The sequence below is a fragment of the Hakea prostrata genome, chromosome 4 (genome assembly GCF_041222555.1).
Source record: "Hakea prostrata isolate BN-2017 chromosome 4, UWA_Hpros_2, whole genome shotgun sequence".
Classification (NCBI taxonomy): Eukaryota; Viridiplantae; Streptophyta; class Magnoliopsida; order Proteales; family Proteaceae; genus Hakea; species Hakea prostrata.
The window spans coordinates 59,534-82,449 of NC_142603.1; the positions used below are offsets into that span (position 1 = coordinate 59,534).

Genomic DNA, 22,916 nt, shown 5'->3' on the forward strand with positions numbered 1-22,916 from the left:
ATAGAGCCTCAAGGATGTTTACAGAAGTATAATACATTTCAGAAATAGTAGAGGAAGCCTCTAAACATAGATTGAAAAAGCTCAAAGACAAACACCGGTTCAGTAACTTAAAAAGATAAAACAAAAGAAGCTAAAATTACCAATCAGTACAAGGAAGAACAACAGAGAAGCGAAAGTTCGATCGCCATGCCCCACTCACTTCCAAACCCCCCAAAAGCCAAAAGAAAGAGAACATAGAGGGAAACCGAGAAATAACTTATGAAAAACCCCATCACAAATCAATGCGGCTCCCAAACCATTATCTCCACACAAGAGTAGTAAAAGAAGAATCGAAACACAACATATTGAAGGACCAATATTAACACAACCATTGTAGAATAGATTAAAAAGAAGATCTTGATTTCCTGCATGGTTCAAACTCCTCAACTTTAAAACAAATAGAGAACAGAATGAGAAGGAGAAAACCAAATGATGGTTTACCGTTTGAGATTGCTAGGTTAGCTGACACTCCTGAAGTAGTATCTACCCTTAGTTTCGTCACACACTTTCTCTCACTTACCTTCTTCTTCTTTCGAGATGATGTAATATTTCGCAGAACAGCTTCAACAAAAAAAACTAGTTCTTTTTAGAAGCTTGATTTTGAAATCAGTGGGAGGCTTGACCTTGAGAATATGAGATTGATATGAGACACAAAATGGAGATGAGTTTAAATCCGAAAACAATGGAAGAGATGTGAAACCGGAAACCCTTATTCGGCAAAAGCAACACATCACGAAAACCCCCTTTCTTTCGCATTTTATGAAGTAGGTTCGAATAGTTCAGTGCATGCATTACGCTAAACTGACGCAATTTCCGTCGATGATACTTTAAACCTCAAGGATGAGCTCGAGATTTGGATTGAAACCGATCGAGTTCGTGAGAGGTAGAAGTATGCCACTGGTTAGGTGAACATATTAGCGTGAGTGACAACCGGATTAACCGGCGTCCCCTTCCGAACATAGAAGATTTTCCTGGACTGATCTGAAATGGATTCCGCGAATCAGAACCAAGGTTTAAGCATGCAAGCGGACTGCAGGAGCTAGTCAAATCCAGTTAATCGTGTTTCCCAAAATAAAATTCCAGTTAATCGTGGAGTCCAAACGAAGGAAAAGGCAAATGCCTAGTGTAGCACTAACGACAAAACGGATTTTTATCCGCTCCAGTTTGGAGACGCTCCAGTTCCCTCATGTTTGCCATTGGATGATGAACATCTGTCACATACCAATCCTACGGTTATCCATCCTCCAACTCTTAACCATAGTTAAATCTGACTCACCTCTCCTAACTAATGTTAGTCTTCTCCTTCCTCTCTCTCTCTCGCCATTGTTTTCATTTGAGTCGTATCACCTGTGCTTTCTCCGTCATGTTTGCCATTCGTTGTAACGAAGCTCAGAAGATCCTGTATGCTGAAAGGAAACTGCAGCATGAGGCTGATGCTTGGTGGAATGTTATTCGATCGATTTTGGAAGCTTTGCATTAGAATCTTACTTAGAAAATTTTCAAAGAAGCTTTTTTCAAGAATTACTTTCTTGAGTCTGTAAGAGATGCTAAGGAGTCTGAATTCATGGCTCTCATCTAGGGATCTAGTATAGTTCTAGAATATCAGCATAAATTTGAAGGATTGTTCTTCATTGCCCCTGAAGCATCAAGAGGTGATTGTGAGAAAGTGAAGAAATTCTTCCAGGGATTGAGACCATAATTTTAAGACCTATCTTGCTATTTAGTCGATTGAAGGATATAGTGCAAAATGCCTTTCTTTTATCGGTAAATAATATAAAAAGATTTAGGAGATCAATAGACTTTGATTAAAAAAATAAAAGACATGAATTTGTAGAGGGTTGGATAAATTTATATTTTAAGTAAAAAAAAAAAAAAAAAAAAAAAAAGAAAGTTAAAGTGGGAAAAAGTATAAGAAAATTTTTTTTCTAAAGAAAGTTAATGCAACTTTCCAAGAGGATTTCTTTTATATAAATTTTAAAAAATAAATTACCAAGAATATCTTGTAAAAAATAGTAACTAAATTATGAAGATTTTGAAAGCAAAAGAAAGAAAGAAAAAAAAAAAGCATAAGAAAATAAAAGTAACTAAAACACAATTTTAAAGAAAATTAACAAAAGTTCCCATAAGAAATTTTTCACATAAAAAAATTAGACTTTGATCGCACAAAAAGGGAAACTAAGTTCACGAGAGTTAGATAAAATTTAAGAACGATATTAAAAAAAAATTGAACTAAAATACCAATGAAGATTTTTTTTAATGAGGTTCATTGAAAAAAAAAACAACAAAAAAACAAAACTAAAGTCGTGGAAATGGTATAAAATTTGAAAGAAAACTTTTTCTTAAAAAGTAATTATTAACTAGTTAAATTTTTATAAATTTATAAATATATATAAAAATATACCAAGAATCCAATGTGAAAAAAAAGAAGAAAGACTATGTCATTTGAATAAAAACAAAGAATACAGTAGACAATGTACAATTTATGTGACTTTGATATTTTTCCCTAATTATCTCTTCTTCTTTTCTCTTTCTTTTGATTAACTTCTCAATGTACATATTATTCTTTCTCAAAGATTCCAATACAGAAAATAGAAACAAAAATCTTTTGATTCTTTTAGTTAACTTCTCAATATAGTATTTTTCTTTCTCAAAATTGTAATACAGAAAATGGAAACAAAAATCGTTGAAAGAATGATAGAATTTAGAAAAATCTTTTCTTTTTATTTTTAATTTAAGAGAAGATTTTATTTTTATTTTTTTAAAGATGACTAGTTAGTAAGCAAAATGTCAAAAATATCCAATAAAAATAAAAAATAAGAAAAAGTATGGGATAATTACTATTGCCCTCTTATACTTTGGTTTTATTATTAATCAAACCCCCTTCTTTGTGAAATTACTATTGCCCCCCTCACTTTTAAAGGTGTTAAGTGGCTGTTAACATCAAATATGGAATGTCTATTTTGCCCTTAAAATTAAGAAGTAAAAAATATGGCATTACCCTCATTTATAAAAACTATATTGCATGTCAATTATATTCTTAAAATCTTATATTTTATAATTAGTTTTGGACTTGGTGGGACCACATACTTATGATTGTTGAAACTTTCACCTTCCACTTAAAATTTTCATAATCACCATGATGGAAGTTTTACAAACAAATTAGCATATAAGATCTAATTGATAAAAATTTTGGTAACATACATAATGGACAGCATATATTAAGTGATTTTCAATTTTCAGCTTTGAATTAAATTTGATATTTCTTAATATTTTAGTTTCTATTTAATTACATCTTTCTTTTATTTGGTGATTTATTTTTAGAGAGAAAAAAAAATCACATCTTTCCTTTATTTGGTGGTTTCTTTTTAAAAAAGAAAATTGAAATTAAAGTTAATTTTTTTCCTATTAAGGGTAGTATTATAACTTGAAAAAAGAGCAAATAAGCAAAAAAATAATTACAGGGATATTTTTGGGATTTTGAAAAAATATATAGATATTACATCATCAGTAAACTGACAGAGCTTAACGGTAGGAGGGCATTAGTAATTGTTGACAAAGTTAAAGGTTGGAATAATAATTTTAAAAAGTACAGGGGATAAAGTAGTAATAAAATCAAAGTACAAGGGGACAACAATAATTATCCCAAAAATATAATAGACAATAAGAAAAAAAAAAGACTAAAAATGATTTACCACGAAAGAAGAGTATGTGCTTTTATATGATAGTATGGTATAACATATTTGGTAGGCCATAAGGTGGCATTTTATTCTTTTAGAACGTTTCTCTTGTGGTCATCATTACTTCATTTTAATTAGTTGCATATTTTTCATGGGAATTTTGCAATTCCTCAACAACCCTTAAAAAAATCTTCAGATGAATTTTCAACGAAGGGTTGATATGTTGATGTTTTTGGGTGGATAGGCAACAACCTAAAGAGGTCTTTCAGCACGAATACTTCGTCCATGTTTGAAGCATGATTGCTTTGGCTGAATAACTTTTGTTAACTCCTGGGTTGAAAATAGGAAAAAAGAATACATAAATTTGAAAAGTTTTTGAGGGTACATATGATCTCATTGTATCAATAGAAAATTTTTGCATCTCAACGTCCTATCAATTCATGCAGACATATTATACATATCCTTGGAATTTCTTGTCCATTCAGCAAGACTAGATCATCTTTTTCTTGTTCCAAGAATTCCAGCAAGAGAAGATGACCATCCGGGGAATTTACCGACATAATTTCAAGAAGCCTCATTACTGACACCAATGTGTATATATTTTCTAATATTTATTTGGGGAAATACATGATCTCATCGAAATTTTCTTCCGCAGTAGATGGTTATCCTTTCATTTAATAAGAATACAGAATCTTTACAATTTTATACACAACCCTTAGAAGCCCACAATCAATTTAAGACAGCGCTCAAGATTAAACCATTATTTAAATGTGATCCACTACTATTGTCTTGCCTCCAGAATCGCAGATCAACTGCACAAAATCAGCGTGAATGATATTTCCACCACCGTATAATATTTAAGGCTCCAGAGCATAGAATTATGATCAGTTTGCACCTTGCTCAACAGCCTAAGACTTGTGCAAATATGCATTTAGCCACATCTCCAATACGATCATGGAAAGTAAGCGTTCTGCTAAACAAGATCTTTCTACCCGCACCCTCAAATAAGTGTACCGAGAACGAGAAACCTATTAGTAAGCATACCTCCAAAGCTAAAGGTAGCTTCATTACAGGTTATAGTCAGCTTGAGGTCCACGTTGTAGGCCTTGTCATTGTAGACAAACCACGCCCAACTGCTACAACCCCCTCATGGCCAGTCTCCAGTTCCTCCTCCAAGGATGCTAACATTAAAATAACAATGTAAGAACAGAGCAATTTTATACATGTATGCTCGGTCATATCAAAGGCTGCAAAACCCTTCCCCACAACAGAGAAGGTATGTACTCTTATGCACACAAGGAAACATAAGTCCAGAACAGGAACCATTGTGGCCATGCAACAAATGGATTAGACAGACATACAAAATTCAGAACATCCTGGTGCACACGTAGAGAGTATATTCCATAGGAAACAATGACAAAAACCAAATCCATACAATCATGCATTGGGCATAAAATTTCTATATAAGAAAGATAATTACTCGGAAACAAAGAGGGTGGTATACAACCTCATGATGGATTCTATGTAGCGGGAGTGTGGAGAACCTCAAGAGGGTGGTGATCAAGGTCCTCTTGCAGACTTGCCTTGCATTTGAATGTGGAAGGTACTGGAACACCTTTTCCTTGAAAACCCATATTTACATTTATAAAAATGCATGTTTCAGACTTTCAGTTTTGCCCTTAATACAACCGAGCATTTGAAAATCAAACATCACTTTGTATTAGGTCTTAGTTAAAAAAACAAAAAAAATTCCACTGTGCTTATTGGACTCAAATTAGGTTGTATACCAAAAATCTAACCTAAAAAGACACTTATGAATCCCCACTACATGCTGTTGAAACATGGTACAAAATTTTAAACCATGATCATCAGTCCTTTTTCACTTGAAGTAGGGAACTCATTTTGTATTCTTTTGGAATTTTGATTTCTAGCTATTTTCATTAGATTCAAATCAAAGTGTGTTCTATTTATGAATAATATTGTAAGTAAATGGAGAGTTGATTATAGAGCCAAACCTAGTTCAATACCAACAGGAACAAAAGAAATGAAATAAAAAAATTTAAACCAGTGCCTCGCACTAATGTGACAGCTATGTAGAGACCACAAGACAACTACTTGGACGACGTATTGGAAACTATGGACTTGATACAGGTAATGAGAATTATGTCTGCCCCGCACAAAAACTGATTACTTAACGCTAAGGGGAAGTCAAACACCACTTTGATGCCAAGGTGATGTCTTCAAAACACACACACACACAAGAGAGAGAGGTGACGTCTTTAAAACACACGAGAGAGGGAGGGAGAGAATCTTACTGGATATCTCTTCGCTAGACTCAGCCCCTGCAATTCCAATGCATGAAAATAAGGAATCCTCATCTACCTTCAAATGCTCATATGCATGGTATATGTCTTCTACACTGGCAGCTTCATACAGCAGAGGAAGGTCTTTAATGCATAATATATCCTGAATTCCATTAGGGCAACAAATGTGAGCATCATCCAACAGCATTTGTGATTAGTATATACATTCCACTCAGATAAATATGAAATTCTCAGAATCTCGTTCTTTTAATTAAATTCATGACCATTTGAAATTAGAATATGTTCGATCCTGACTTATTTGAAAAATAATGGTATGCAAACTACGGCATCATAGAATTAGATGTTCTAGATACAACAATGCCATCTCAGATCAGAAGAGCCATAGCGAAATACTGAAGGGCCTATTGTTTTAGTCCAACTTTACCTTTCTAGGAACAGAAGTGGCTTGCAGGTGAGCTAGCAATCCAAGCCAATACGCATTTGACTTGGTTTCAGCTTCATGTCTCATCAGCAGGGTACGTTTTGCCTGCCACATTTAAAACCTTCAACTAGTTATGATGTGGAAACATCATATACACAAGATATTTTTCATTTTTATCTACCCCACTGCAGGGATTTAGAAGATATTATTAAACAAAATAGACCTCGATCGCATGCGCATGTTCGTTTCCAAGCCTTGGGGGGTGGGGGTTTGGTGCTGTTGGGGCACATAATTTAGCAAAAAGACAAGGTCCATAAAACAAACCCACCCAGTTCATAAAATGATCTTTGAAGAGGAAAGAATAATGGACATAGTGAAAGAAAATAGGAGCACAAAACCATGGGGAGCAGTGTCCTAAGTGAATAATGACAGTTTTAAGGCAGCCAGAGACCTGACAGCTTTCCTAACAGGAGCAACAGAGTGTGCTGTCTCAATGGCAGGTACAGAGGGTGGCAATCAGAGGATAGCATGCTAAAAGGAGAAAAATTAGGCACATCTATTATAAAAGGAGACATGAATCAACACCCAAGCGTATTTCATATAGGACAAAATATCTTACAGAAGCTCAAAAATGGTAATAGGACTTTGCTTTTTGTGTGTGTGTGTGTGTGTGTGTGTGTGTGTGTGTGTTCCTGGAGGGAGGGGGGGGGGGAGAGGGAGGAGCAGTTATGAATGGATGGTAGAAAAGGAATAAGAAATGCAGAAACTGAAATAGCATTTTCAGTCGAAAAATCTGAATTTGTTGGGAATCTCATAACACTGCAAAAAAATTTTGAAAACTGTAAAGCAAATCATTTAGCCTCTAAGGCAAATGTCTAGGCCCAAAGTTTGGCACTGATCCATATTCACCACTAAGTCTTCATCGCCATTAAGTATTTCCTCCAATCCTGATAAAGTGAACAGAAGGAAGCCATACGAGCAAGAAAATCAGAAGAAAGAAGGAATCAGCCAAAACTCATCTTGTTTCACAATCCAGTTTGTCCAATGGCATACCTTCTGCTTTAGACATCAACTTTTTTCACCACCTCAATAAACATGACTTTTATATTTTTCCTGATCTTTCACCAAATAATTCATTTAGTATTGCCGTCTTTGGTTTCCAAATTCTATTAAGCATCATCAATCCATGTGCGGTTCGATCTTAATTTTGGGTGAGTAATTAACAAGAAGCCCCATAAGGAAAGGGAAAATGGGTGACCGGAAGACCAACCAAAGGAAAGAAGCCTAAAAAATTTTGAACCTCAGGTAACAACTACGTGTCTGAAGAAAACCTAGAGCTAACATCATCGAAGATGGCTTCCAAATGAGAATGAAGGCTCACGTCCATGGTAGAAGATCTCGCCTCCTAGAAAAACCGAGATCTCGGTCGAGATATACAATTTCTTGGCGTCAACTCAGTGGCCCATCTCAGTGGATTCTAGAGTCTCAATTGGGTTGAAACTTGGTATTTAACCTATTTAAGGCATTTTGAACACATTCGTGGCCTTGGATTTGTCAAAAAACAACCCTATGTATGATTTCTAAGTCTACCCATATTGTGAAACCGAAATGTTATAGGATTAGGGAATGCAAGGCCGTAATATAGAACCTTTAAGGCATATAATGGAAAAGCAAGTTTATCAAATGCATCAAGCAACCTTAATCTTATCAAAATTCGATCCATATGAGTATCACAATCTCAATTTTCAAGAATAGAATAATAAAATTATACAACCATTAGAAGTTCTATATAAGTCATTAAATCATAAGTTTATAAGACAAGTAGAGAATGATTGATCTTCTTTTGATGTTGTAGATGTGTTAAGAGTAGTTGCAAGTGAAAATTCAGCCAAATCCACAAAAAGGAAAAAATCCAGAGTTCTAGCAAGATCTAGGGCGAGATATGGCGAGATATAGCAAGATATCCCAACTCGTTGCTCTCGACCTCCATCTCGTCTCGCCTATGTGAAAAAACGAGATATCTCGCGAGATCTCCCACCATGCTCAAGTCAAACATGAGAGAAAGTGGCTCTGAACACCATTCTAGGTCAAAAAGGTAGGGGGAGCCTTGAACAAGGTGATAGTATATTGGAGCCAATTATGGCTATTTTAAGGATGGTAGGAACATAAAGAAACCTATATTGGCCCATGTATATGCTGCCCTTTAAAAGATGAAGAACATGGTATTAGTTGTTGCTCCTATAAGTGCGAAGGCCTACATCAAGGCCATTGACTAGAGATGGAAGAAGCACTTGAGTCATCATTTCCATTAAGCTGGGGAGAAAACTGTCCAGTGGGTTGCTGCTTGTCCTGACCTCTTTCTATCCAGCCGCCACGACCTCCACATTCCAACGGATTCTGTGATAAAAGAGCTTTAGTGTTTGTGGCTGGTGTATCCGAAGAGCTTTCTCGTGCAACATGAAGATCACAAGCAAAGGTACAGGCGACGGACGCAGTAATTTCTCCTCCCAAGATCTGACATCAAACGAGTCATACTCCAGTCCAAGTCCACCAAGGAAACCCAACTGCCATTTGCTCTCTTTTTTGTTGCATCTATTTTACATCAGATGGGTAGCAGGTTTAAATCTTCATCTGTACATTTAAAATCAGCAAAATATTGAGTAATGAATCACCCCTTTCTCTTATATTTGTAGAACTGTTGAGAATGGCGTTTAGCCGATAAGATGCCTTCTAAGGCAGTATTCAGACGAGTATGGTGATTTAAGTGTGCGTGCTCCACGATTATTTTCTAACATAAGTAAACCGTACTTTTTTTTTTTTTTTTTTGGGGGGGGGGTTGAACTTTCTTTTTTTTTTTTTTTTTTTTTGGAATTTTATTTATGAGCTTTCTTTTGGATTCAAATAGGGGATATTTTCTTATCTATGAAAAATATCTTAACGAAATGAAATATCATATATGAAATAGTTTCTTAGATGATATTTGCATGAGTTAATGATTGATTTTGGTCTGGTACTAATTAATTTAGTGCAAGACCCCACAATAAGGCAACCACCACCTCGATGCGTTGACAACTATGACAATGAAGAATTTGGTGACCCCCATCGGTACAGACGATTGTAGGCAAGCTTATATAACTCACTGTCACTAGAGTAGACACATCCTTTGCTATGGGAGGCACTCTCCTGCAGGGAGGTCAGCTGGATAGGTACCTTCCTGAAGGGAGTTGAGCTGAAAGGTACCCTCACAAAGAGAGGTGACCATACCCTTTCACCCACAACCTTTGGGGCTTTATGTAAACCCATTTTCGTGTTCATTCCTGACACTGAATTTTCCTCCTCTTTCTTTCTCTCCCTGTTGTTGTTGTTCTATTAAGCAGTGAACATAACCTGATACAACTTAAGTAACCTTTCTGGGGTGCAACCTTAAAGGTTGGGCTGACTGATCTTGGGGTGAAGACACTGTAGAACCCGTATTGCACAAATCGGGGTGTCAAAATACCCTAAAGAAAGTACCTCTGGTACGTTTCAGCTCAAAAGAATATTGTGAGAACAAGCGTTCAAGTGTTTTTGCAGATTCCTCAACAACGGTTTCAACACTATCTCCTCCATCATTGCAACCCTGTCCTGTTTTGAATCCATCTCTAGTCTCAAGGTTAACCTTGACAAATCTACTCTTTTCCTTTCTGGGGTGTCTGATCCTCTCCGCTCCAATCTCCTTAACCTCTCTGGGTTCAAAGCTGGATCTTTTCCTGTTGTTTATCTTGGTCTCCCTCTTATCCATGGTAGGCTCTCTAGGCACCATTGTTCTCCTATGCTTGATCATATTCGCAAGAGTCTTCACTTATGGAAAAGCAGACTCCTCTCCTTTGCTAGTAGGGTTGATCTTCTCCGTTCTGTTCTCCAATCCTCTTACCTCTATTGGTGTGGTATCTTCCCAATTCCCATGTCTATCTCTTCGGCAATGGAATCCCTCTTCTGTGCCTTTCTCTGGAAAGGCCAGGAATCCTCTCGATTCCTTCGCCCCATCAGTTGGTCTAACATTTGTTGGCCAAATTTGAGGGGGGCCTAGGAATTTGCCAGATCTTAGAGGTGAATTCTGCTTCCCTGCTCAAGCTGATTTGGAAAATTGTTTCTAAACAAGACTCCATTTGGGTTGATTGGGTCCACTCCTCTCTCCTCAAATCTAATTCTTTTTTGACTGCCCCCATCCCCTCTAACCCTTCTTGGATCTGGAGGAAGCTTCTCCTCTTATGGTTATCTACTCAAGATTTGTTGAAACATATTATTGGTGAAGATCTTTGTCTTCCTAAGATGTATTCTACTGCAACACCTAACTAACTAACTTTCATTTGTGATCGGATTGGTAAGCTTGTTTTCTGTGCCTCTATTCACCACATTTGGTGGGAGCGTAATCTCAGGAGATGGACGTCCAAATCTCGCTCTATTGACTAGATTTGGAAAGCCATCTATTTTGATGTTTCCTCTAGACTATTAGCTACCCCCCATCCCCCTATTGATGATACCACAAGGAACAGATTCATTGTTGTCTCCTGGGGTCTCAGCTCTTCTTTTCGGCCTTCCTCTTAAAGGCCTTGTATCGTTGTTTCCGTTCTTTTAATATAATTATTATTCATCCAAAAAAAAAAAACTACTTGGTCTGTAGTAACCTATACTAACTTTACCTACCTACTTGGTTTGTAGTAACTAATACTACCTTTACCTACCGATTTAGTTTGTAGTCATGTATATTACCTTTACTTATCTACTTGGTCCTTAGTAACCCATATTGTTTTACCTACACCACCTGTCCGAATGTTGCTGAGCAGTTTTTGGATATCAAACGGATCTCCCCAGAAGGTAATTTTAATGTGGTCGATTTACACTCTTTTGCAATCAGTTTCGCTACAACACCCGTTGCTCTAGCTAATTGTCCACCCTTTCCGAGTGTGATTTCTATGTTATGTATGGCCGTGCCTAAGGGCATAGCGGTTGAAGTAGAATCTTCTTTTTGATCAATCAAAACCCCTTCCCAAATTGCGCAATTACTTGTACTGCCCTTTACCTACATACTTGGTCCACAATAACCAATACTGCATTTTATCTACTACTTTGCCTTCTTAAAAGAGGTTTTGTGTGCATATTGGAGCTACATTTTTTATTTGTTAGTGTGGGGAGTTTTCCCTACAATTGGAATTATTTGGGTAGTGCCTTTGATGCTGTTAATACTCATAGATCGCTTATTGTTCTCATTTATCAGATGATTCTTTCGACATGAAGAATTAAAAATTCCTTTTAAGATGATAATGATTATCTCTTGGGTGAAGTTCTCTCAGTGTTTATCGGCAGTTTACCATTGCTACTTGTGTTCATGATGAAGGAACTTTGATATATATATTTCTGTTATTTCTAGAGCAGTGCTGCCTTTCAAGTTTATTCTTATTTGTCCAAGTTGGAGCATTCTTTGTGTATATTCCAGCCTGAGGGAGAGAGTTGAGATTTGCGCAAAGTTATGGAGATGCTGCCTTGGTGCACAAGTTTTGGGGATGTAGCCTGGAGTTTCCTTCTGAATATTTTTTTTATTCTCCTTTTGTTTCTATTTTAGTTACTTTCTATTTTGGTTACTTTCTATTTTTCTTATTGTTTGGTTGATAAGTAATTTCCCTAGTATAGTTTCCTTTTTAGTAGATTTGGGAGATTCTATGCAATATGTAATTTTCTTTTTATTGTGACATAGTTTAGGAAACTTTCCTAGTACTAGGGAAGAGCCAAAATACACATGCAAGCTCTCTCTTCCCTTCTCTTCTTTTTTTTTCTTTCTTTCTTTCCTTCTTCAGTCTTCTTCTATTCTTCCTCCTCTTTCGGAATTTTCTTTCAGTCCTTGGGCTGATTATAGGTGCTGAAATTCTAACATATATAATTCTTGAAAATTTCTGCAATTCATCTTCTTCGATAGAGATCTGCAGAATTTTTCAAAACCCTAGATCAACCTAATTTCAGGCCAAAATCTCATCTTTTGCCATCGTTTGCACCTTAGAATTATCCCAAAACCCTTCGGTTCAGTCATTCCCCCTTGCTGGATTATCCTGTGCTAACCCTAAGTCTAGGGAATTTACTTAAGAAACCCTAACCCTAGACCCAAGTTACAAGAAAGTGGCTTGGTGACGATATCATCCAATTGCTCAATAGTAGGAACAAAGGGAGTAACAGTCTTCCTTTTAAGTACAACATATTGGACAAAGTGGCAATCAACTTTGATATGCTTAGTGTGCTGATCAGAAACAAAATTACTAGAAATGTAGATTGCAGCTTGATTACCACAACATTTAGCAGCAGTTTGAGCTATGACGCTATATTCAGTTTCGGCACTTGACCGTGCAACAGTATTCTACTTTTTGCTTCACCAAATGACGAGTTTTCCATCCAAAAATGTACAAGAGCCAGTAGTAGATCGTTGATCCCCGTCTGCTACTACCCAATTGGCATCAGAAAAAGCGATGATGTTAATGTGGTGATGAGGACGATATATAAGCCCCTTTCCTGGTTCTCGCTTAAGGTATCGCAAGATGCAACATACAGCTACAATGGATCTTCTTGGGAGAATGCATAAGCAGGCTCACAACTCCCATAGCAAAGGACGTGTCTAGTCTAGTGACAGTGAGATATATAAGCTTGCCTACAGTCGTCTGTACTGATGGGGGTCATCAAATTCTTCATTGTCATAGTTGTCAACGCATCGTCAACGCATCGGGGTGGTGGTTGCCTTATTGTGGGGCCTTGCACTAGATTAATTAGTACCGGACCAAAATCAATCATATAGATATATATATAATCATGGCAAGATCACAAAAGGATTCCGGCTCGGTTCGTGTCGCACAAATTAATAATACATGGGCCCTTACTATATATAAACCATATAATCAGATCCTCTCAACCTGATGTGGGACTAAATAAAACCATGGATAAAAGACACGATTAAAACATAAATTTATATAAAATAACATTAATAAATTTTTAAACATATTTACAACAGATAGAACAGTGATCATCTTTGGAAAAGATCATGAGGTCGTCAACAAAGGAGAGATGGGTGAGCTTGAGGGATTTACATTTGGGAATGGGGGAGATCAAGAGCTGGTTAGTTTTGGATTGAAGGAGATGGGAGAGAATTTCCAGAGCCAAGAAAAATAATTAAGGAGAGAGGGGGCAGCCTTGACGGATACCGACACGGGAGGGGAAAAAACCAGCAGGGGATCCATTGGTGATAATGGAGAAGAAAGGGGTGGAGATGCAGACTTCGATCCAGTGGATAAAGGAAGGAGGGAATCTCATGGCAGAAAGAACATCACTAATAAAATCCCAGCGGATGGAATCAAAAGCTTAATGGAGGTCAACCTTGAGGAGGGCCGCAGGAGAGTGAGAAGATCTCTCAAAACCCTGGACAACCTCTGCACAAAGGAGGATATTATCAACAATACTCCTCCCAACGATGAAAGCAGTTTGATTGGCATTGACCAGATTAGGCATGACCTTCTTGAGAGTGTTCGCCAGGATTTGGTGATGAATTTCTAGAGGAGATTACACAGAGAGATAGGATGGAAATCAGTGAGAGAGGAGGCAACAACATTCTTAGGAATAAGACAGAGGAATGTTTGATTGATTGAAGAGAGTTGGGAAGAGTTGAGGAAGAAGCTACGAATAACGTGAACAAGATCATCCTCAATAAAATTCCAAGCACTAGAGAAGAAACCCATACTAAACCATCCGGACCAGGAGCGCGGTTGGGTTTATAGGAATGAATAGCCAAGAGGATCTCCTCAGAGGAGGGGATAGAATGGAGGTGATTGAGTGGTAGTGGGTCCATGAATTTATTGAGGAGATCAAGGGGAAGAGAAGGACGGAAAGGACGGGAGGGAAGAGGGGGAGAAGAGATTGGTGAAGAAGGAGACAATTCAGCTTTAATGCTAGGGGGGTCACAGATCCAAGATCCATTGCTGGAGAGAAGGGCAGGGATGGAATTATGGTTATGACGAGCTTTAAGCAACCGATGGAAGAAAGCGGTATTGGAGTCCCCAAGCTAAAGCCATTTGATTCTGGATTTTTGCCGAAGAAAAATTTCCTCAAGAGAGATGAGAGAGGAGAGCTCAAGGGAATGGTCTTTCTCACTCTCACTCAACGACGGGTTGAGAGGATCATTTTGGAGAAAAGTTTGGATTTTTAAGAGATTGGAACGACAGTCGGAGACCCTAAAGGATATATTTCCAAAGGTGGTAGAGTTCCAATGATGGAGAGCATCCTTAGTATTCCTTAGCCGACGAGCTAAAGCAATGAGGGGGAGAGAGTGGCAGTGGACATGCTTCTCCCAAGCATCTTTGACAATGGAAAGGAAAGAGGGGCTAGAAGTCCACATATCGAAAAACTTGAAAGGCTTTGGGCCAAAAGAAGTGGAGGGGAAGAGATTGATGAGACAAGGAGAGTGATCAGACAGACTAGCAGGAGAGAACAAGGCATTGGAAGAAGGATAGGAGAAGAGCCAAGAGTGGTTAACCAGGAAACAGTCAAGCTTCGAAACAATTCTAGCCTCACCAATACGACGGTTGTGCCAAGTAAGGGGATGGCCCGACCATCGGAGATCAGTGATACTAGAGTCTTCAATACAGGAATTGAACTCATCAACAACAGAAGGGTTTGGAGCATGACCCCCAACCCGCTCGTGAGAATAGCGGACAATATTAAAATCACCCCCAACTCCCTAGGGAAAACTCTCACATGAAGAGGAGATAGAACGAAGAGAGTCCCACAAGGGAATACGCTCAGAAGCCTGATTAAAACCACATACAATAGTAATGAAGAAATTAGTGGCGGACTTGAAAGGAGAAATAGAGAGACGCATGAATTGAGGAGATGAGTCAAGAAGAGAGACATTAGAGAAAGATAGGTCCCATAGAACCCAAATACGGCCATTGGGGCAGTGGGGAGAATTAGAGAGAAAGGACCAAGAGGGAGCAATATTTCGGGCAATTTGAAGGGAATTTTCAGTTTGGACATGGGTCTCAAGGAGGGCACAACATGGGACCTTAAAATCTTTAGGAAACTCTTAACATCCCCTTGCTTAGCAATAGAATTCAAACCTCTAACATTTCAAATAATAAATTCAGACATAATAAATGGAAGGAGGGAACACACTAGCAACCGGAGTTGGGGTCAATGGTAGCAAGGTCGGGAGGAGGGAAAGTCTCACACAAGGGGGACTCACAATGGGAAGGGGTAGAGGGTTGGGTAGTAGGAGAAGGGTTAACAGGGTGGGGGTCCGAAAGGGACATGAGGCGAGATGGACTTCTACAGTTGTTATTTGGTGGGCCTGAGGACATTAAGGGAATAGTTCTGCGTGGAGAAGTGGCTTGGGGACAAAATGGGCTGTCACGGTTGGGCCCAGAGCTAAAAAGGCCAGAAGATCCAAGAGGACGAGAGGAAGTTCTCGAGATGGGCTTGGATCCAGCAAAGGAAATGGGGGCTCCTTTACCAAAGGAGATGGGAAGGCGACGTCGTTGAGGTAAGTTGGCGGTGGGTCCCAGCTGGTTGGTAGTGGGAGTGGATAATAAAGGTGGAGAGGGTTTTGCGTGTGGATTAGAGGGGATTTGCCGGGGAACCAAAGGTAACGACAAGGGTAGGTAGCGGCGAGGGTTGAGGTTTAGAGCTCATACAGTCGCTATTTGGGCAAGGTAATTGCATCAATTCAGCAGGGCGAGAACCAAGTACCTGTTTAGACCTGTCGAAAATGCCATAACCAGCAACGAGGGTGCCAGGAGTAGAGAACTCAAAAAATTCAGCATCTTCGTCAGCAGAGCAGCCATAGTCAGAGCTCAACAGCTTCGTTGAGTGGTCATCATCAGGAGGGTTAGGAGGATTGACCAACAGAGGAGCAGGGAGTACAGCAGCAGGTACAATAATCCTTCTTCTTCTGTGCCAGTAAGTGAAACTAGCCTGAAAATCTTTTCCAGGCATCTTCGACGGGAGCAAACCAGTAGGAGCAACAGCAGTAGGCGTCGTTGAGGTTGTGATTTTCTCAAGAACATCTATCGTTTTCATTTTTAAGAGATCTTTAGTAGTGAGATTTTACAGTGGGTGAGAAGCAGCAGCACGAGATGAAGTTGTCGATTGAAGAGAGGCAAACGAGCAGTTCTTTGAAGTTTGAATCCTGGCCGAAAGATGAGCATAGATCACAATGAGATGGAACCCATTTGTAAACTAGCACTTGATTGTATTTGAGGCCATTATCGTCGGCGATGGTGATAGAAGAGGGGAGATCCTTAGAGGCAGCGAAGTCAACTCAGATTCTTGCATTAGAGAGACAGGTCATCTTAAGCATCTTAGGATCTATTCGAAGGGGTTTTCCAAGAGCAGAGCCTATTCGACTCAGGCAATCAGAATTCCAAAACTCGAGCGGAAGGCCATGTAGATTAACCCACACGGGAAGAGAGCTGAAGTCGACCTTGTGGAGGGGGAGCGAGGGGGTTTAAGGTTTGAGGAAGACAGGTGATTTTCCCATAAACCATGGAGAGCCCTCAAGAGCCGGGATCAGCAGTCTGGAGAGGCGAAATTGAAAAGGAAAATGCCAGAATCAATGAGGTGAATGTCCAGAAGTCCTTGGGATTGTATGGATATTATATGAATTGTGTCAAGCCATTTCAAATAAGGCTAAGTGATAATTGAAATGAAAGACATAAGCTGAAATAGACAAAGTATAGTAATGCGAGGCTGAAATTGAATATAAAAAGAGAAAGGAAAAGAAGGGAAATAATAAGAATAAAGAAAAAATAAAATGTTAATGACTTCTGTAAGTCTTGGTACCTAGTGTACCTGAATGGGAAGGCATGAATCGAGACTGATAAGTGAAAAAATAGACTAGACCGGTGATGGCCTCCTATGGAGAACACCTGGCTTTAGGCTAAAAGACTTAAAAAGGAATCTCTTAATGAGAACCTCTAAGAGTGAGACTGAGACTAATGCCACTTGTGTGGTTTAGATTGAGGGTGTCCTCTCTATAGGTAGTGCTTAGGTCTGGATTAATAAAGAAAAGGAAAATGAAAATGAAAAAAAAACTGAAATGCATAATGTCATAAGACTTTGATGTGATAATGCATGCATGATGATTTACCTGGTTCGCTTACATAGCTGACTATATCGCTACATAGTTGACTATATTGCTTACTAGGCCTGCAAAGCTCATTATTGTAAATGTTGTCAAATCCCCAGATATATGACAAGGGCAAAGGTACTGGCATCCAAGAGTACAGTTTAACGTAAATGATGGGAATTTCTTGTGCAGTTGATGATTGTTAGACTGAACTGTGGGAATGTATATATTTCTTTTAAGGTTGCATGTATTTAACCAGGTACTGGGTGAAACTCAATGTCAGTAAAACAAGACTTTGGACCATATACATATGTATGAGTCAAATTGTCAAACAGGTTATCTGTCTTCGTCCTTGGAGATGTTTAGTTTAGCATGGTTTTTAGTGGCTTTTAATGCGTAGATACTGAGAGGAACTGTCATGTGCCCTAGTTGGATGTCCGTAATATGGGCCCCACCAAGCCTTAAGAACTGGGGTCATGATAGCAACGATCTACTCCTCCTCTTTGTAATCAACGTGTCGCCTTTCATAGTATGGCTATTTATAGTTCCAGCCTTAAGCCTTGGCTTATTAATTTTTCACTAATATTATACGTCACGAAATGATTACAATCCAGTTCTATCTTATATTATATTATGTATAACCTCATTACTAACCACCGTCCAATCTCTTCACCTTACACCTGCCTTCCACATGGAGTATAATGGTGAGAAGGGAGGCGAGATATCTCTTCATTGGGCCACCTCAAGCCTACATATTATTGAAATCCACCTGTAAGTCGCTTCCTATGACACATAGCTTCTATATATAGTATTCATCAATCCTTGGTCCCACAATGTATGGTCCCACTTAATTACCACGTGGCTTAGTCATTCCACACAGCTTTATACTCCTCGGAATACAGCGTCCAAAGTCAATCACTTGATGACCACTCCACTTCTCGGAGCTTGGTTGTCGAATTATCTTTTCGACCACAATAACAGTCCAAGTTTACCTTCCGAGTTCTCCACCATCAGTCCTCGGCAGAGTCATTCTTTGGAATGCCTTTTCTATCGTTCCGGTGGAGTCGACCCAAAGTTCACCAGTTCAAGTTGGTTCAAGTTAAACAGGAATCTAGGGGTGCAGGTGTTACACCTACACTCTCTAGTTTGACCTGGAAATCACCCATAACACCATCGTAATTACCCTTTGGCCCTTCCCCATCAATCCCCTGCAGTTTCAGCCCCTTCCCCTAGGATCCGAAACCCTCCTCTTCTCCTTCTTCTTCCCACGACTTTAGATCCTAATTTAAATAGGATTCCCCCTTCCCCTGCTCAGTTTTGAACCATTCAGCATGAATTAGAATCTCATAAGCCTGTAGAACACAATCCCCAAGTCAACTGCTCCATTCAACCTATTTTGCACTAATCTGAAATTTCTGCAAGTCTTCAACCTTGGAAATCTGCAAAATTTTAGAAACTCCCTAAACCAGACCTCACATACCCGTTCAATCCTTCTAAAAATCTGATCCCTAATTCTGAATCACAGAACCAGCATAGACAATCCAAAAACCACACTGGCCAAGACCTCGTAAACCCTAATTCTGTGTTTGAATTCATAATTCAAATTTGAACTTCATTCTTCCAAAAAATTCAGATCTGAATTTCATATTCGGCACTTGGATTGTCGAGGAAACCCTAGAAATCCCTCTAACCTTTGCTGGAAACTCATAGGCAACCACATTCTAGGGAAGTTACCACCTAAACCTTAACCCCAGATATCAGGAGCATAATGGTGGACAACCAGGATAACACCAACAAAAAACTTTATTGTAAGATAAGCCTGGACGGCATACATCAGATGGATTCTATTTGGTAAGAAATAGTGAGGGTAAGAGCCTACAAAATAACAAAAAAGAAAAAGAAAGTAAAAAAAAGGGCAAAACATGTCAGGCTAAGAACTTCCAATTGAGAGAGTAACTTCTGTAGTGCTGAGATTCCCATTGGCAACTGTGTAGAAAAGAACCTAAGATCTAGTCTTGGTGAAACAGTCACCACAAGTAAAAAAAATATATTTTCTTCTTCTTTTGCTTGAACTAAGCTCTTAATAGAAATTAGCAAAACCTGGGTTCCATAACAAAAATAAAATGGGAGGATAGAAACGGCTAACCCTATCCAGCTCTCTTTCAGCTATCTTGTTGTCGTGCAAACCCCTAAGTACATTCTTGCAAGCATCTACAGCTTTATGCACCTGAAAAAAAGGAACATTGGTGAGATGAGATACTCATGGAACAGGAATAACATGCAAAAACTAAAATGAATGAAAACAGACCTTGCCAGGAGTTGACGTCACTGAGATCACATACCACCCAAGCTTCAGCCGATCAAAAAGATTCAACTCAAAGGATACGTCATATGTCAGTCCAAGAGAATCCCTGACTGTAGTAAAAAGCCTGTGCGAAAAAAACAAGGAGAAATTTCACATATTCAATCAAAACATAAAAGCAACCTCTGCATTGACATTATGAAAACAAGATGTTGCAGAAAAACTGATCAAGGCTAATCCTCATCAATAGAACAATTGTTTACGGTTTATCACACTGCTGATGGAGGATGTTTCAAGCTTCACATAATGATGCCTCTTCTAATGGTCGAAGATCTTGCTCCTGAGATAGCAAGATCTCAGTCGAGATGTGAGTTTTTTTTTTTGCGTCAACTCGGTGGCCATCTTGGTGGGTTTCAAGGTCCTGGCTGGGCTAAAACTTGATATTTAGCCTATTTAAGGCCTTTTTAACACATTGGTGGCCTTGGATTCATGAGAAAATAATCCTACATATGTCTTCTAAGTCGACATGTGTGAAACCAAAATGGTACAAGATTGGGGAAGGCAAGGCTAGACAACATGTAATGTAGTACATTTAAGGCATATAAATGAAAAGCTAGTGTATCAACTATCAAATACATCAAAGAACTTAAATGTTTTCAAAATTTTACAACCATTAGAAGTGTTAGTAAATCAAAATCCATAAGTCATAAGTTCACAAGAGTAAAAGACAATCATGGAATGAGCTCAAATCACAAAATTTCAATCAAGAACCTCAGCTCCACCACCAAATCTAGGCTCTCCAGTATCAGCTCCACCACCAGCTCTAGCAGCACCACGACCACGAGGTCCAAAACTCCAGGCAAGAATCTTAACTTCGTTGAAGGTGAAGCTGAAATGAGGTTGAATATTGCTAATTTGAAGCTGTCGATGTGCTAAAGGTGCTTGGAAGTTGAAATTCAGCTGCCTCCCCAAAAAAATTCGGCCAAAACTCAACTTTCTAGCAAGATAGCAACGCGAAAGAGGCGAGATATGCCTCTCTTGTTTGAGAATGGAGCCCCTACAACTCCCTGAACCATTTGGTTAGACCCAAAAAAGGGAGATCATGCCATCTTGAAAGATATAAGGGCGAGATGGCGAGATATGGAATCTCTTCAGTCTTGCCTCCCATCTAGTGTCGCTAAAGCAACAAGGCGAGATATCTCGCGAGATCTCATACCATGCCTCTTCCTCAGACTCCATAATTTAAGGGAGGTTAGGTATACATGGACCAAAATGAGAAACTTAGTGATTTTAAGTCATTGTGTCGACTCAAAGCAGTTATAGATTTAAGCCAGGAAAAAGCCTTTTGCAAAGCAGTTGTAAGGCTACATAAATTATGTGTCAACTTGTGTAGGATGGGAGTTAGAAACAAGTTTCATAACTACTTGCATCCCTAGCATCGGTTCAAAAATTCAAATTCGAGGGCAGTCATGCCCTTTTAGAATAGCAAGTAAGGCTGAGACCCTGGTGTGATGCGGGTTTCCCCACCACACATTTTTAGCTGAAGCCTCCATCTCGGGGGCTGAGATGTGATTTGGGGCAGAAACTTACTGTCTAGTCTATTCTAGGCCTTTTGAACACACTAGTGAACTTATATTTGAAAGAAAAGAGAACTGCAAACTAGACCTTTATTTCGAACCTTTAGTTGGAAAAAGCTAGCTGAAATAAAACCCTAAAATGGCTATTTTAGACATGATACACAAAAGATGAAGACAAATCTGATGAAAATGGAATATTTGAGCTTGCAACAAATTTTGAAGAGCCTAGAATAAAATCCTGTGTAAGGGAGAATGAGTCGCCACACAGCTTAGAACATTTGGTATATGGGGTTAGTTTGAGTTTGGTGACATATCAGAGATCTCAACTTGATATCTTATATTATTTGGAGTCGCCTGGCATGTCGTCATGCTAAGCAAAATGAGCAAGATATCGTTCAATCAAAAAAAAGAGAGCAAGATATCTTGTGGAATCTCACATGATCTCATTCTATGCTACAAAGGGAAGTCTGTAATATCTTTCAAATTATTAATCACACCCGAGCCATTAGTGAGATGCCACTCTGGAAGAGCTAGAATTCTAACCTTGTGTCAGGACCTACGGCCAAGGGACAATGTAATTTCTTTCAAATTATTAATCACACATTATAGTCTTATAGGTGCAGATGAGTATCCTCTCTGTTGTGATAGCCAGGGAGTAGCCTGGGGAACAAGTCGTGGAGGTCTGAACTCTGAAGTTCTAGAAAAAAAAACTGTGGAGCCTTCAAGTGCAAGTTGTCTCCAAAATAGAAAGTACTAGCTTGGAGAAAAGTTGTTACAGAATTAGAAAGTTTTGGTACGGCTACAGAATTAGAAAGTAGTTTTCTGATATGTTGTATTTCCTTTTTTAGATCAGTTTTAGAATCTTAGAATGTTGGTGTCTTTTTTTGGAATGTATTAGAGTTAGAAAGTTGGATTAGAGCTGTACTTTTGAACTATAAATAAAGGCATTAGAGGAAGGGATGATTCTACTATAGAATCGTCTCTGCACCCTTCTTTTTCTCCTCATTCTCTTCTCCTTAGTCCTTTCTTCTTTTCTAGTGCTCTATTTTCTTTTCTAACCTATGGCTGCACTTCAGTAGGAGATTCTGGTTTGTTTGTATGGCATCAGAGCCTTCCTACTGAAGCTGTGGTCACTTCAGTTTCCTTACATTCGTATTGTCCGTAATTAGTATCCACATATTGTTTTCCCGGAAAGCCAACTGAGTTTTTTTTATTCCTTTTTTCGGTTTACCAATTATTATGTGTACCTATAGCTGTCGATCTGGAATTGAATTATTGTAAGGCTGCTGCGGCTATGATGTCATTGTTGACATTTAGTTAGTTATTCTAAGCTTCCGTAATGGCTGATCCTTCAAAAATTTTGTCTAAGGAAGATATGCCCTTCCAAATTACAAGTATCAAGTTGAAAGGAGCTAAAAAATTAATTTCTTTGGGCAAAGACG

The 22,916-nt window shown here is 38.7% G+C and overlaps 1 protein-coding gene across 1 annotated transcript in view; it reads right to left on the reverse strand.

Annotated features, from left to right (window-relative positions):
* Positions 1–3,749: 3,749 nt before the first annotated feature.
* LOC149016872 (Insulinase (Peptidase family M16) family protein) overlaps positions 3,750–22,916 on the reverse strand; it is a 92,931-nt gene continuing 73,764 nt past the window's right edge. Inside the window, exons 20-24 of the mRNA XM_089151122.1 lie at positions 19,904–20,024; positions 19,742–19,822; positions 6,465–6,566; positions 6,032–6,182; positions 3,750–4,897 (exon numbers count right to left, since the gene is read on the reverse strand). Of these exons, the coding sequence (XP_089007248.1) occupies positions 4,797–4,897; positions 6,032–6,182; positions 6,465–6,566; positions 19,742–19,822; positions 19,904–20,024 (556 nt within the window). The 3' untranslated portion in view covers positions 3,750–4,796. The remainder of the gene's footprint in view (positions 4,898–6,031; positions 6,183–6,464; positions 6,567–19,741; positions 19,823–19,903; positions 20,025–22,916) is intronic.